At 45.2% G+C, this 16180-nt stretch overlaps 1 protein-coding gene across 1 annotated transcript; it reads left to right on the top strand.

Moving 5' to 3' along the window:
- Window positions 1-229: 229 nt before the first annotated feature.
- LOC131688185 (integrator complex subunit 1 homolog) lies at window positions 230-9004 on the top strand. Its single transcript, XM_058972353.1, has 5 exons — window positions 230-441; window positions 7384-7448; window positions 7777-8624; window positions 8694-8932; window positions 9001-9004. Exons 1-5 carry the CDS (start codon window positions 230-232, stop codon window positions 9002-9004), a joined length of 1368 nt encoding a protein of 455 aa, XP_058828336.1.
- Window positions 9005-16180: the final 7176 nt, after the last annotated feature.

The raw sequence follows: 16180 nt of genomic DNA, 5'->3' as shown, positions 1-16180 counted from the left end.
TAGAAGCAACATAGAAGAGGAGAGCTTCTACAGAGTGGCTGGACGTAGCCTTTAACAGTGCTAGCTGGGCTGTAATTGTCGATTCGCTGCACAGATTGACAGTTCCCGAGTACCTCTGTGGGATGCCGAGAGGCTACCTTCAGAACGAGACACGGATGAAACTAATACCGAGAAAAAATTGTAACCGTAACAGCGAGCACTCCATAGGATTTCATACTGACCACATGGAATGTTATGTTTGAAGCTGCACCTTGCCAGGGACGTGGAGATTGTTGGTTTCGCTGACGACGTGGTGCTTCGAGTGATCGGCGAATTACTTGAGGAAGTAGAAGTACTCGTCATGGAGGTGATAGAAGCTGTGAAAGACTGGATGCGCGAGAAGCTGGAGTTAGATCATCACAAAACCGAGATGGTTTTGAGAAACAGCCGAAAGACAATGGAGTAGGTGAGAATTTCGGTCGGAGATCGTATCATACACTCAAAGCGGGAAGTCAGATAACTAGGAGTGATGAAAGAGGATCGATTGAACTTCAAGAGCCACTTCGACTACGCATGCGGAAGGGCTATGAGAGTGGTCTCGGCGCTATCATGGATCATGCCCAACAATTTCAGTGATCAGCGGCAGTAAAAAGTGACTACAGGCGAGCGTTTCCACATCGGTGCTCGGATGCGGCGGGCCTGCATGGGTACTGCAGACCAAGAGGAACAGATCGCGGCTGATGGCCTTACGAGCGCGTATCGAACTTTCTGGTCAGAAGCATTCTACGAGATAGCTGGAACGTGTCCCATAAACGTTCTACTCGAAGAAGATAGCGAGTGCTATAGGGATCGAGGCATGAGTACGTAAACTAGCCCGAGTTGGTACCGAAATCGAGATTGTCGACGAATTCGTGTATTTGGGTTCACTGGTAACGGACGGATCTTGGCGGGAAATCGTGCCTACTTTGGACTCCGGAGGACGCTCCGATTGAACAAAATTCTCCGACGCACGAAGTTCATTATCTACAAGACGCTGATTAGACCGGTGGTCCTCTACGGCCACGAGACCTGGACTATGCTCGTGGAGAACCAACGCGCCCTTGGAGTTTTCGAACGAAAGGTGTTGTGGAAGACGGAACATGGCGCAGGCGAATGAACCATGAGTTGTATCAGCTGATGGAACAACCATCCATCGCGTATACCGCAAAAATAGGACGTTTGCGGTGGTCTGGACACGTCGCAAGAATGTTGGACGACGACCTGGTGATGATGGTTCTTGAGGACGACCCTACAGGAACAAGAAGACGGGGCGCACAGCGAGCACGGTGGATCGAACACATAGAGGACGACCTGCGGATCCTTCGAAGACGGAGTGGAGACGGCTTCTGCATATAGCAAAAGACAACAAGGCTCTAGCCTGAACGGTAAGGTAAGTAAGCTGGAACCTTTTGCAAGTGGCGATATCAGTGGGATAATGCTGTTAACGGTAGATGTACCCATCGACTAACTCCATGTTTGTTGATGTGGGTTAACAGAACTTCCACATAACGCAGTTCTTCTTTGGTCATGGCTGTGTCTAGAAATATTGGACAGGTTCGTCCATGTGAAATCGCCGTTCAGAACCGCGTGTGGTAAAGAAGAAAAGGAAACGCTAGAGAACGATGCCTTCCAATGCCCATGATTCGAGCACGAACGAATTCAGAAGAGATTTATCGACGGTGAGGACGTCAACATGAGCAATATTTTTCAAAGATTGTATGCGGACGAAAAAAATAGGATGCCGTGAACAGAACAGTTGTTTAGTAATGAGTGGAAGTCACCTCTCAACCGGAACCGTCGGACCGACCTTAATACTCAACAAGTCAGTCTACTAAAGAGTGATAAAGGAGACCATCGTGCGTGATCGGAGTAGGCTGGATTCAGCGCCGTGGACTAGAATGAGCGTCACGTACCGTCGGCGAGGGTCGTCGGGTCATCTGAGAACCGAAAGTTAATCTCCATCCAAAACCGCAGGACTAACCTCGACACTTCACCCACTAGATATCGGTTTCGAGTGAACTTTCCACTAGTGGAAATGTTTTTGATGGAGTAAGCTAGGTCCACCACTGGGGACTAGTTCGAGTGAATCTAGTAGCACCGTAGCACCGGCAAATGGTCGTTGGGCGCCTGTGAACTGAAAGTCACCCTCTACCCAGAACCGCTGAACCGCCCTCGGCATCGGTTTTGGAAGATCTTCTACTGTCGGGTATCTGGAAATTGGAGTAGAAAGATCCACTGACTTGAGTCGTCGGGGCACCAGTAAACCGGAAGCAATCCTCCACCCAGAATCATTGGACTGATTTCGATTCGCTACAGGACAGTATTGAAGTAACACGTTCGTTAACGGTTTCGGGAGAAATTCATTCGTCGGGGGCTCCACCGACGAGGATTATGCCTAGTAGCACCGATCTTTTAGTAAAGTATTTGCGCAGATACTAGTTGAGCTGCAGAAGAAATGAAGAAGAGCTCGAGTAGGCGGCTTGATCCACCGCCAGGGACTAACTCGAGCAGTTAGCGTCGGTAAAACGGTTGTGGTTCCTTAAGGTGCAGGTATACCGGACGCTACGCACCACTTGGCGTCCGGTATACTGGCTTCGATAACCTACCGGGTAGCTCGTCAGTAAGTAAGGTCCTCCGCCGAGACCTAGATAGAGTAGATTACGACGAAGCAGAGAGTTATTTAGTCCGCGGAACGGACATCTGTACCGAGAGAAATTCCGTATGGGGTAACTTTCAGTCGGAGAAGAGCAGTTCTACCCATGATCGCATAGTTGTTCCGTTTTCTATGGGATTTCCTATCTTTATGGGACTGATATGCGATCATGGGCAGTATAAGGCTCAAAGAAACAGGAATCGGTTTCTGGAGAAATATTTTCGAATAGGTGTTTGAACTAGTTATGGAATTTGAGTTTCGAATTCGTCTCATCAGAATGCGATACTGGCTTAGTGACAGCACAAAGCTAGCGTCGAATTTCATTACTTATCATCAGACAAATTAAAAATATCTTTCTGGCTGGGCATCATGCAGGACTAGGGGTGTGTTCAGACATACAAATAGTGTTTTTGTTTTATGGAGCTAGTCTCAACTCGACGCTAGCTTAGTGTTGTCACTATGTCAATGTCGGATTTTGATGAGACGTAGTCGAAACCTAAAACTAATTTAGTTATAGGTTTTGTGCCCTTCACGTGCCGATATGATTTTAAACAATTTTCTTCATAGTGGTTCTTTGAAGCTTTTAGACTTTACTGCTTAACACTTAATCTTCATCTTCAAAATACGCTACAATATAATACAATACGCGAAAAAATGGATAAAAAATTGGGTAGGAAAAACAATTTTTCATTTGTGAACAATCTGATTCAAATCACCTGACAGTGACAACAGCGGAATAGGATCAAATTTTGTACCTCGTGCCTTTCTTAAAGTAATGATTGCTTCAACTTTCATAAACTTTATCATTTTGGGCATCAAACTTCACCACAACTTTCTCTAGCAATACTTCAAGCTGTGTCGTCAGTTAGGTTTTAAACACTCGTACAAGTATCCGCTATAAGCAGCCCAAGTGCAGAACTATTTTATTCCCACAACATCCCTTAATTTCAGCGGATCATTCTGCAAAATCAGCACCCTGCCAGTCGTGCAGTTGCATGTAATCGAAGTGCAGCACAAACTCCGGAAGAGACGCCTTTCCGCACACCATGCCCCCACCCGCTTGCCGAGTGGGAAACTGCTCCTTTCAATTGAGTGATAGTTTTCCTTATCACTCTCGCTGTAGGCCCTCTATGTTTCTCCGACAGTTTCCATTCCCAAAACAGGTCCGCTTTCCATTCCTATCCGCTGACATCCCGAATGTGTTGCCCATCAGCACCAACGGCAGCAGTCGAGCCGAACATGCATGAATTGTTGATAAGATAGCAATCGAAACCGGAATCAATTTTCATTTCAATGAATACGGTGAAAAGCCGATTGATATCATCGAGGCAGAAGTAGAAGAAGAAGTAGAAGAAGCCGGGGTATGTGGGCTCAGGAATTTGCATATTTACTATTGAGTACGAGTCAGCATAGATATATGGGCAGACATACCGAATGCAACTGCAACTCATCGAACCCTTTCTCACACACCGTGCATCCGAGCGATGGCCTTTGTGCAGATCCCGGCTGTCTGTCTGGGATCATGGTTGAAGCGCTGCTGCTGTGGGTGACGAATAGAATCCTATCGGAGATCAGCAGGTCAGACGAGGACCCTGCATGCCGGTTGGGGAATCATTTTACCCCGAGTTCGAAATTTGTGCTTCTAATCAAATCTTCATAAAGTGATTTCTATGCACTATATTGAAACGCATTCGTTTAGTGGCTTATGTTGGCTTATATCGGAGTACAAATTGGGGATATTTACCGATCCGCAAACTACTTTTATGTGGTGTAGTCCCGTAAAAACATCATCAATCGATGTGGCCCTCTGTGGTCTGCCCGAGACCGGTACTGAATGGAGCGACTGAACTATATCGGGAGACTATTTATTAAAGTGGAGGTGATACCAGTGATCCAAATGCACTATGGAGTGTAGCTTTTCACATTACATCAATAATTTTCGTACGTTGTTTTTCTGAGTTCCATTTTCGAATAGAATCGGCGAAATTTGTTTACTGCGATATTGGAAAGGGATCCATTGTCGCCTATCATTATTTTACAAACATGGGACACCCTAACCTAGTAATGTACGAATGTGAATCGAGTCTCGTCTGCATCTAAATTCATCGACCATCTGGATACGAAACTCAGCAATCAAGCATCGACTGTGTTTCGACTGTTTGCCGAGAGATTTAGTGTTGTCTGAAATCCTAATAGGCCGGATTTGTGTAACGATGATGAACTTTTGCCAATCGCTAGCAACGTCCGGTGGAAAGATCTGCATCCAGCATGCACTGATGTGTACTGTTTGCGTGTACCATTTAATACCATTGGATTTTAGCCGATTCTTTTTTCATATCAACAAACATTAGGCGCTGAACTACGAGAATAACACTTGCGTTGAGTTATTTAAACATTAGCAATTCATCCCTTTCTTTCTTTTTTAATAGAAATTTATTCAGCTCATTTAAACTCCAGAAAAGCTTTCTGTATTTTAACAAGGACGTAGCTAGGGATATGCGCTGAGGGGTATTATTTTGACTCTCTTGATTCTTGTCTTCATCTTTTACGTCACCACTTTGCTCTGGTCCCCGTGAACCGTTTAGATGCTGATTCCATGAGCCATTTAACTCCTGTTTCCGTGAATTATTCAGCTCCATTTACTCGGATAGTCCCCGACGGTGAACTCACCCTACTCCGACCGATAGTTCCCCGACGGAGGAATTTCTACCAACACCGATACCAGCTGCCTTGCGCCATTTAGCTCCCAGCTTTATCGAGATCTACTTGGATATTAACCCTATTCTGACTGAGAGTTCCTCGACAGCGGAATTTCTTTCTGTTTCGTGAGCCAATTAGTCGGATAGTCTACGGCGGCGAGTGTACCCCAATATGAATTTACCGGCGGTAGATTTTTCCCGATACCGATGTTCGTTTCCATGAGCCATTTAGCTCCCAGCTTCGTCCTGATCTACTCGATCTAGTCCCCCGCGGTGGACCTAGCCTTCTCAACAATCCAGACAGTAGGTACTGAGGTCTGTCCAGCTATTCCTGCTGGAGCGTAGCTTCTGGTTCATTGGCGCCCGAACGACCCACTGCTAGCTATTCGACACGGTCTACTCTCACTAATCCCCGGCGGTGGATCTAGGCTTCTCACGAGCTATCCGGCAGGGTGTTGAGGTTGGTACGACGATTCCGGTGCAGCCAGGGGTACGGTTCAATGGCGCCCCGACGACCCGAACCCGGTGCTACGTCGAGTACTACTGAACTGGTCCTCGGCGGTGGACATAATCTACACCGACAGAGATTGCTCGGCGACTGAATTTCTCCCAAAACCCGATTTGTGGTTTCACGATGGCATTACTATGTTTGTCCTTTCGCCGTTTTCTCTGCAGTTCGGAGAGTATACTCGTAACCACTCTGTTGACAGCGTCCCAGATATGCTCGTCGTAGCACATCTCTTCGACGATATTGTCCACTATCACACCAGGCATACCCCAACGAACTTCTTCGAATCTTGGGCATTCAAATACCACGTGTTCTGGTGTCTCTTGCACGTCCACCCACTCCGGGCAAAGGGGTGACGGAGCATGTCCAAACGATGCAGGTACTTCCGGAAGCATCCGTGCTCGGACAAAAACTTCTTCCAATAGAAGTTCACCTATCCATGTTTCCTTTGTATATTTGGGATGAGTCGGTGGGTCCACTTTCCTTTCTCAGCGTTGTCCCACCCTTGCTGCCATTTAGCCAACGAGTTCGCTCGGACCAGTCTCCTTGCATTACGTGTATTTCTCCGCTCTTAGCATTCCACGTTCTCAGCCAGAGTGATGCAGATGGGAATCATTCCTGCAATTACGCAAACCGCCTCCGACGATAACGTTCTGTACGCACTCGCGACACGAACAGCCCTAAGGCGAAACGTGCTTGTCAAATTCGTCCGATTCCGCTTTGAGTTCAGTACAGCAGCCCAGGCCGGTACGCCATACCTCAGGATGAGACACTCACCGGAAGACGTCTCGTGCTGCCTCTTGCTCCTCCGTGATTCGGCATGATCCTTGCCAATGCGTTAGTTGTCCTCGCAGCCTTCTCACACCCAGGTGCTTCAGCGCACGCATCGATGGGATGGATTGTCCCCCGACGCTGATCTCGACATGCCAGATTTTTTTACAGTTGCTGACCAGCACTACCTCAGTCTTGCGGTGAGCCAGCTGCATCTTGACGTCAGCCATCCAGGTTTCCACGATGCCTATTGTCTCTGCCGTCAACATCTCCACCTCCTCAAGTGTCTTGCCGGTTACCGTCAGGACAATATCATCTGCAAAGCCGACGACCTCAACTCCCCTGGGCAGTTCCAGTGTTAACACTCCGCTTCACATTATATTCCAGAGCGTTGGGCCGAGTAGGAGCCCTGAGGTACTCCCGCCGTAACCCTAATCTACCTCTGCCCCATGTTCGTCTCGTAGACCAGTACACGGTTCTGAAAGTAACTTTACAGAACCTTACATAGATAGTCCGGAACCCGCATTCTGTGCAGCGCTACGGCGATAGCCCCCCAACTAGCACTGTTCAACGCGTTCTTCGAGTCAATTGTTACCACGGCGCAGTAGCGATTACCCCTTCTCTTGTGATTCAATACTTTCTCCGCGTTCGCGATGACTGTGCGGATGGCGTCCACCGTCGATATCCCTTTCCGGAACCCGAACTGCCTCTGCGACTGCCATTCTCACTTTCAGCGTAGGTCGTCAGTCTGTTGAGGAAGACCCTTTCCAGGAGCTTACCAAGAGTATGGATACTCTTGGTAAGCTCCTGGAAAGGGTCATCCTCAACAGGCTGTCGACCTACGCTGAAAGTGAGGCAATCGATAATCGAACGCCTTTGTGTATAGACGTGTTTTTACGGTCCGCAGTTAATTGTTATTTATTTATCTTTCTACCGTCGCGCGTGTGTTCAATCCTATTAAACAACGGTTATCATAATGAGCTGCAGTGTGACATCTTGTAATATCAGCGACGATCGTTTCTTGTGGCAGTGTGAATTCTGCAGAAAATGTTATCACGCAGCTTGTGTAGGAGTCCAGCGAAATCAAGAAGAATTTATCTCGCACTTCATGATTCCCCTGTGTGCAGATTGCCAGCATAATCTAAAGGTAGGCATAGACACACGAAAAGTGCTGTACCAACAGGAAAAATTATTTGAATCTATAACTACGCAAACGGACTGCAACTTACAAATAGCAGCCGACATAAAAAAGTTCAATTCAATTGTTGACTTATTCGAAAATGTTGAGCTGCAGCTTAAAGAATCAGTGGCGAATGTGAACATAAACACATCGTCGCAAGTGGCAAATGCTGTATCGGCACTATCGCAGGCCATTGACAGTAATTCTTTTAATAAGGCCGATGAGCTGGTCACGCTGAAAAACCATATCACATCACTATTCAACATATCTATGGGATCCACAAAAAAACACATTGAAGAGTATGTAAATGATCTCACTGCCGATTTGACCAGAGAATTGAAAAAAATCTGCAGCGAAGTTCAGAACTTGAGCACCCTTACCATAGATATGGCAGCTCATTGTAATGAACACTACCTGAGTGAATCGCGTCCTACACGTGAAGTTTTAGACGAAGTGAAAATTATAACATATTCAGTTGGCAGTGACATTCTCAAAGAAGTACAATCTCTTGCCGGCTCAATTAACACTTTGGATAGCAGTATACGCGATGCTTGTTTGCCACCAGCGGGCCCCAGCTTGATGGACGAATTAAATGCCCAATCAACAAAATCGGGTGACTCAGGTCACCGTTCCACTGCCGAAGCCACTGAAGGGTGGCGCTTTTTGGGTTCGAAGAAAGTGTGGCGCTCTGACTGGACGGAGTACGACACACGTAATCAGCATAGAATTCAACAGCAAAAGATGAAAGATAGGGCGATGGCACGAAGAAAAGCTAATAAAAAGCAGTTGCATCGGGTAATAAATGATCGCAATAAAAACAGACACCAACGTAGCCGTAATACTAATGAGACAAATAAACATCAGATATCCAGAAGCAGTTATTATAACTATAACCTCAATGACAACAATAATAGCAACAACAATAGCAATAATAATCGTAACAACAATCGCAACAACAATAGCAGCAATAATCGCAACAACAACAACAATACGCAATGCGGTCGTCCAACAGCTGGCAACTCTCTTCCCCGGGATAAGGATCTACTTGCGGCGGCAAGGGTGCAATTCTCTAGGCCTCCGTTTGAAAATCAGCGTGGTATCAGGTTTCAACGTGGTGAAACACTGAATCCATACCCGGTTGTACATCAATTTAACTCAACTTTCGCACCAGATAGGTTTGTAACCCCTGTCCTGACGAATTCCTTTTCTCAGCGCTGTTCAGCTTGTTCCTGTGAGCATTCGTGTTTTCGTCCAACCTAACGCACTCTTCAGAGGCAGACCATGACGAACCGGTTACGGATGAAAACGGATCAATAGTTTTGCATGATATTTCTAAGTATGACAAATTGCCATTAACTTTATCAGAAACGCTTTCAGAAATTTTGATATATTGTCAAAATTTTAATCGTATGCAGAGCGCATCTAAAATGAGCAAAATCTATAGTAATGTATTGAGCTCCTCTTATTCTGTTATTTTAGGCACTGAAACAAGTTGGAACGATAGCATAAAAAGTGAGGAAATTTTTGGTAGTGGCTTTAACGTATTCAGAGACGACCGAAATCTTTTAGTATCTCAAAAGAAGTCTGGTGGAGGAGTTCTTATAGGCGTTTCGGCTCAATTTAATTCTGAAATTCTTCCCACAGTGAAGTTTAAAGAATTTGAACATGTGTGGGTTAAAGCGAGCATTTCAGGTGAAATACATGTTTTTGCCTCTGTATATTTCCCACCAGAGCATGCTAATATATCATCGTATGAAGCCTTTTTCAAAATTGCTGAACAAATTTTATTTGAACTTCCGGTCGAGGTCAAAGTTCACATTTACGGAGACTTTAACCAGCGCAATGCCGATTTTATTCCGGATTCTGAAAATGAAAATATTCTAATCCCAGTCGTAGGAGAAAACGAAACATTGAATTTCATCTTTGACAAAACTGCTAGCATAGGATTAAATCAAATTAATCATGTAAAAAATCAACAGAATTGCTATCTTGACCTTTTATTTACAAACACTCAGGATGATTTCTGTGTATCTGAATCTTTGGCTCCTTTGTGGAAAAATGAAGCTTTTCATACTGCTATTGAATTTTCTTTGTTCATCCATAAAAATCAAGAACCCAACGTCTATGACTTTGAGGAAGTCTTTGAATACCATAAAGCTAATTATGACAATATCAGACGGAAGGTAGGTAATGTCGACTGGCAAAATACTCTTAGGAATGAAGCGAATATTGAAACCGCCCTGGACGTATTTTACAAAATAATTTTCGAAATTATTCATGAAGAGGTGCCCATTAAGAAGAAAAGACGACACGGTAGCTCGAAGCATCCTATTTGGTACAATAGGCAAATTAAAAATCTGAAAAATAGGAAACAAAAAGCCCACAAGCTATACAAGAAAAATCAAAATAACGAGCACTTGGAACAATATCTCGACATTTGCGATAAACTAAATATTGCCATAGATTCTGCACTTGCGGATTACAACTCCAAAACTGAACAGCAGATTAAATCCAGTCCAAAGAATTTTTTTAACTACGTCAAAACTAAATTAAAATCAGATAATTTCCCATCAACAATGCACTTGGATGACAACGTACATAATAGCCCGAAAGAAATCTGCAACCTATTTGCAACATTCTTCCAAGAAATATATACAACTTTTTCTGAACAAGACCGCGATCGCGATTATTTTGCTTTTCTTCCAGATTTTCCTATGGATATTGGCGTCAGTCATGTCATAGTGGAGGACATTTTCAATGCTCTAAACCATTTGGATTCATCAAAAGGTGCTGGCCCTGATGGAATTCCACCATTATTTATGAAAAACCTAGCAACCGAGCTTACAACTCCATTGTTCTGGCTCTTTAATATGTCTTTACAATCTGGAGAGTTTCCCAAAACATGGAAGAGTTCTTTCTTAGTACCTATATATAAATCTGGGAAAAAATCTGACGTTCGCAATTATCGTGGAATAGCCATAATCTCCAGCATTCCGAAACTTTTTGAATCAATCATTAACGAAAAAATATTTCTTCAAATAAAAAATAGAATTACTAACCTCCAACATGGCTTCTTCAAAGGTCGTTCGACCTCAACAAATTTACTAGAATTTATTAACTATTCACTGATTGCAATGGACAATGGAAACTACGTGGAAGCACTTTACACAGACTTTAGTAAAGCATTTGATCGAATCGACATCCCAATGTTACTTTATAAATTAAAAATGATGGGAATTGAGCCTGAGCTGCGTACGTGGTTAGAATCATATCTATCCAACCGCCAGCAAATAATCAAATTCAAAGGAAAGCAATCTAATCCAATTGAAGTCACCTCAGGAGTTCCACAAGGCTCTCATTTAGGACCTCTATTGTTTATTTTATATGTGAACGATATTTCCTTCCTTCTCAAAAAACTGAAAGTACTAATCTATGCCGATGACATGAAACTTTACTTGGAGATAAGAAATGCCGAGGATATTGATACATTCCAAAACGAAGTTCTAGTTTTCCACACGTGGTGTCAAAAAAGCCTCCTACAGCTAAACGTGAAAAAATGCAATTCAATCACTTTTAGTCGAAAACGACAAACATCGAATGTTGTGATTACCTTAGGTAGACAGACTGTAGCAAAATGTGAAAGAATTAGGGATTTAGGCGTTATATTAGATTCCAAGTTAAATTTTATTGATCATTATAACACAATTATTCACAAAGCTAACAACATGCTCAGTTTTATAAAACGCTTTAGTTATCATTTTGTAGATCCGTATACAATCAAAACATTATATATTGCTTATGTTAGGTCGATATTGGAATATTGCAGCATCGTTTGGTGCCCTTTTTCAAGCACACATGAAGAAAGAATAGAATCTGTACAAAAACAATTCATATTATTTGCCCTTCGTAAACTAGGTTGGATAGCATTTCCTTTGCCATCTTATGAAGCACGCTGCATGCTTATCAATATACAAACATTGAAGGAACGTCGTGAATCTGCAATGCTTTCGTTCATTAATAATATCGTCTCGCATCGTATTGATTCAGCCGAAATTTTATCCAAATTGAACTTTTATGCACCTTCTCGACAGCTACGAAACCGAAGCATATTCTCAATAACTCCATATCGCACAAATTATGCAAAATATGGCCCTATAAATCGAATGATGGCTGTTTATAACCGCTATTGCGAATCAATTGATTTTACAATGTCCAAACTAAAACTCACACAATATTTTATACATAAAAGAAATTCTAACGCATAAGAAAATGATTCTGTAAAAGCTGAAATTGTTTTATTTATAATAAAATTACGTATATATATATTTTAGTAAATAAGAAAAATGTAAACATTACTGTAACTATACCAGTCTACATCGATTGACGAAATAAATAAATAAATCTGACTTTCATAAATATAGGCTGATACGATGCTGGATCTCCTGGTGTTTCCCTGCTTTTGCCAGCAACACAAGCTTCTGGATCTTCCATCTATCCGGGAAGTAGCCATCGTCCAGGCATTTCTGTAGAGCTATTCTGAACATGTCTGGAAACGCCAGGATCGCAATCTTCAGTGTCACGTTGGAGATACAATCTGGTCCGGGAGCTTTCTTTGCTTTCAGCCCTTTTGCCACAATAAGGAGCTCGACGTTGGAAACTCGATTGTCGCCAGCATTTCCACCATCTGCATCAACGTACGGTGTAAGCGGCCACGATAATTTTCAGTTTGTCGGCGCACATTTCGACTGGCGTCATTGGACCCTTCATCTTGGCCATAACGACACGGTAAGCATTGCCCCAGGGGTTGGTGTCTTCTTCTCTGCACAGCTCCTTGTAGCAGACGGACTTGCTTAACACTGTCTCGCGTTTAAAAGCGGCCTTGGACACCCGAAATGTTACCTTACATTTTTCTCTGACAGCCTCAGATCTTGTTCTCTGGCTTTTAGGCAGGCAGCCCAGAGGATGCTGAGCCTATTGCTCCACCAGTACGCCGGACGCCGGTAGTTCCTCGGTTCCATTTTCCTCGGCATTGTTATATCACATGCCCTCGCTACTGTTTCCGACAGCTCATCGGCACTAGGAATTGGAATGACACGAAGTGCTTCCCCAAAAAGGTCCTTGTACAAGTTCTTTATTTTCCACTTCCGCTCGACAGTCCTCACTCTCGGTGTTACCGTACAATTTCGCCGACCAATGGCGTAGTGGATCGCTTGGTTGTCACTATGTGTGTACTGCTCACTAATTCGCCAATTCATGTTATTCATCAGCGAAGGACTACAGTATGTCACGTCGATGGTGGATTGGATGGTGACCGTCTTTACGGAATGTGCTAGCGGAACCTTCGTTGCATAGTCTCACCTCCAACTTCGCCAAGGTGTCCAACAAGCTGTAACCTCTTATATGGGTCAGCCTGCTACCCCATTCCACGGCCCAAGCGTTCGTCCGACTAAAGAGTTGGTTAGCGCGTCCAGCATCCGATTGAACTGCTCTGGTGTCCATGCTCCCATAGCAGCTACAAAAAAATACGCGGTTGATCCTGGCGATCACGAAGCCTTCGTGTGTGTTATCAACCACCTCTTGGACAGGGAAACCGCCCAATACTTGTGTTGCAGCCATCCCTGCACCATCCACCGCCCAGTTACCGTTATCGGGAGGAACACGATACGGCTCTGCAATAATTGCAACGCCGCAATTCGTTTCTGTTGTCGACTGGCCCAACAGTTGCTGTCCAATGTCGCAATGATTGAGATTAAGCTGGGTTATCTCCATCATCATTGGCCTGTCTTCGCCTTTATGTACGCAGAACATTTGAAGCTACCCGTCATGTGGTCGTTTCCGTCCTCCGGTTTGCAGCTGCATCTTGGGTGCTTCGTGCAGTCTCTAGCACCGTGCCCCTTTTCTCCGCATTTTCTAAGCAGTGCAGACCTGCCCGAGCCCTTGCAGTTCCTCGCCAGGTGTCCGAGGTCAAAGCATCTGAAACATCGCTCCAGCTAGTCGGAAACTAGCAGAGTGACTCTCAGCGAGCACATCGACCATCCGAATTTTATCTTACCGGCCAGCTTTTTGGCAGCGAGTTGAGTTTGAGTGCATTCATACGATTTCCAAAACCGGATAGTCGCCGATACATCTAGTTTGCACTGCTTGATCAGTGCACCTCCCAGTTTTTCTACGGTCGTGATTTTCGTCTAGACCCTTTCACTCGACCACGGCTTCCTGCGACAGGGCTTCGCAGCTCAAGGATTTAGCAACGAGATCACGGTAGGTCAAGCTCTTAACTGAAAGATCCTTCTTCAGCTCGACGATCATCTCGCCCTTCTGAGTACGCCTCGTTCTGATAACGTTCTCTCCCAACTCCTTTAGCTCTGGGTCCTCTCTCACTTTCTTGAGAAGAGCGGCGTAGGACGTCGTATCGTTCGCTTCGAGGATCAGTGCATCTTCTTTTTGGCGTTTTCTGACGAGCCGAAGGTTTTTCTTCCTTCTTCTGCTCCCTTTTTCGATCTTTCTTCTTCTCCTGTTCCCTGTGTTTCTCCTACTGACCTACAACGGTACTTCTCCCTGTTAGCTCTCCTGGCGAGGGTCTTGTCCTCTTTGGAGTCACGGAAACTGGCGTGTTCTCCACACCAATCTGCTTCTCCTTACCCTACTTCGAAGGAGCTAGGAAGATAGTAGCCTTAGTCGACGCCAATGCTCCCTCAGCCTTTCGGATTCTGATGACCATCTCTTTAAAGTCCTTATGGACATTGTTTCTCGCATCTGCAAACTTGTGGAGCTCCTCCACCAAGTGTTTCGCTGCCACTACTTTTGGCTTCTGTGGGGTGTAATTCGTCCCGCTCTGCTCTGGCTGTTGTTGCTGCTGCTTGTCCACCTCCTGCTCTGGCTGAATGAGTTCAGCTGTTGCTTGTGGTGGTGACATCACCAACCCACCTCTGGCCAACGGATTCGCCGTGCCTGCTCCGTATATGTTAGTTTCCTGTTTTTCCTCCATTTTATTGGGTCCCAACTCCGGGCCGCTATCTCCACTCGCTGCACATAGTCGCCTCTCGTGATCCCATAATTATCTATTATCTACTACCAAAATCTTAGCATCAGGGAGGTCATGCAAGGGTTGACACTATCCTTCATGGGGAGATCTGGATCAGCGTAGATCGGGAATGCTCCAATCGAATCTAGTACCACCAACTAAATGGTGATGAGTTTTGAACGTACCCGGAGACCTGCCAGGGTTTTATTGGGACGGAGGTAGCCGTGCTGTTAGTTTACTCACCATTTCGAAACGGTGTCATCTTTCCTTACTCAGGGAGTAGAATAGCACGTCTATCAGCCCAAAGTTGCCATCCAATTCGTGATCCGTGTCCTGTCTATTGTCGTTCGCCATGGCCAGTATGCCATAAACAGGATGTTACTGGCGTCGATCTTGATGTGCCGGTTGGTACTCCGGTTGGGCTAGAGTGCTTTTATTGCTAAGATCTTAGATTATTGGAATCTTATGATCTTAGCAGAAACGGCACACACTCGCTTCGTCGGAGCTGCTTGCGGAGTAGTACAACTATCTAAAACCGACGGCTTGTATGCCGACATCGCTATACTCGACGAAACGAAGGTATATAATACCATGTGGCGTCACGGTGTACTGCAACAGCAGCCATCTGGGGGATCACCGAAAACATGGGCCACTTCCTGAGCGACTATCTGTGCAACCTTACCATCCGTGTGAGAATCGGGGGCGCCCAATCCGATGCCTTGCCGGAGGACAACGAGGTTCTTCAGGGATCGGTCCTCGCCGTTGCACTATTCCTGGTGGCCATGAACTCCTTGTTCACTAACCTGCCTGTGGGGATCTATATTTTCATCTACGCCGATGACATCGTGCTGGTCGCGATTGGAAGGAAGGATATTGCAACAGGGAGGCTGATCCTGCTGAATGGAGCTGTCGTTCCCTACCGTAAGGTACGGAAGAACCTAGGGATCACAGTCGACTGTCGGAGCCGGTTGCGACAGTCGCAGTGCATTGAACATTAGCCAGGCACTAGTTCAAATTCTACGGATAGAGCTGACGTCCCGCAATATGAAAGATTTCAACAATATTTTAAGCCCGCCTGCTGGAGCGACCTGCGTGGAGGCCGGGATTCTCCTCCTTCGTTGGCCGGCCGCACTCGCCATTGCCAGAAGGACATTGGGATTCATGTAGCGTACAGCCGAAGAGGACTGCTTCCTGCTACAAACAGTCAACGAAATCTATCGGCAATGCACAGATCTGACACCGATCGCCCGTTTAAACCGAGTTCGCGAACGGGCTGGCACAACAGTGAACCCAACCTGAACACAAGTTTGTCTATAGATCCTAGAGCCGG

The sequence above is a fragment of the Topomyia yanbarensis genome, chromosome 3 (genome assembly GCF_030247195.1).
Source record: "Topomyia yanbarensis strain Yona2022 chromosome 3, ASM3024719v1, whole genome shotgun sequence".
Lineage (NCBI taxonomy): Eukaryota > Metazoa > Arthropoda > Insecta > Diptera > Culicidae > Topomyia > Topomyia yanbarensis.
This window is presented reverse-complemented; position numbering and strand designations above follow the sequence as displayed.

Excerpts from the sequence above, each read along its gene's own strand:
- LOC131688185 (XM_058972353.1), top strand. The coding sequence starts at position 230 with ATGTTATGTTTGAAGCTGCACCTTGCCAGGGACGTGGAGATTGTTGGT. Across the intron at positions 7,449-7,776 it reads CAAGAGTATGGATACTCTTG|ATTGCCAGCATAATCTAAAG; the intron begins GTAAGCTCCTGG and ends CCCTGTGTGCAG. Across the intron at positions 8,625-8,693 it reads ATAAAAAGCAGTTGCATCGG|ATATCCAGAAGCAGTTATTA; the intron begins GTAATAAATGAT and ends AATAAACATCAG.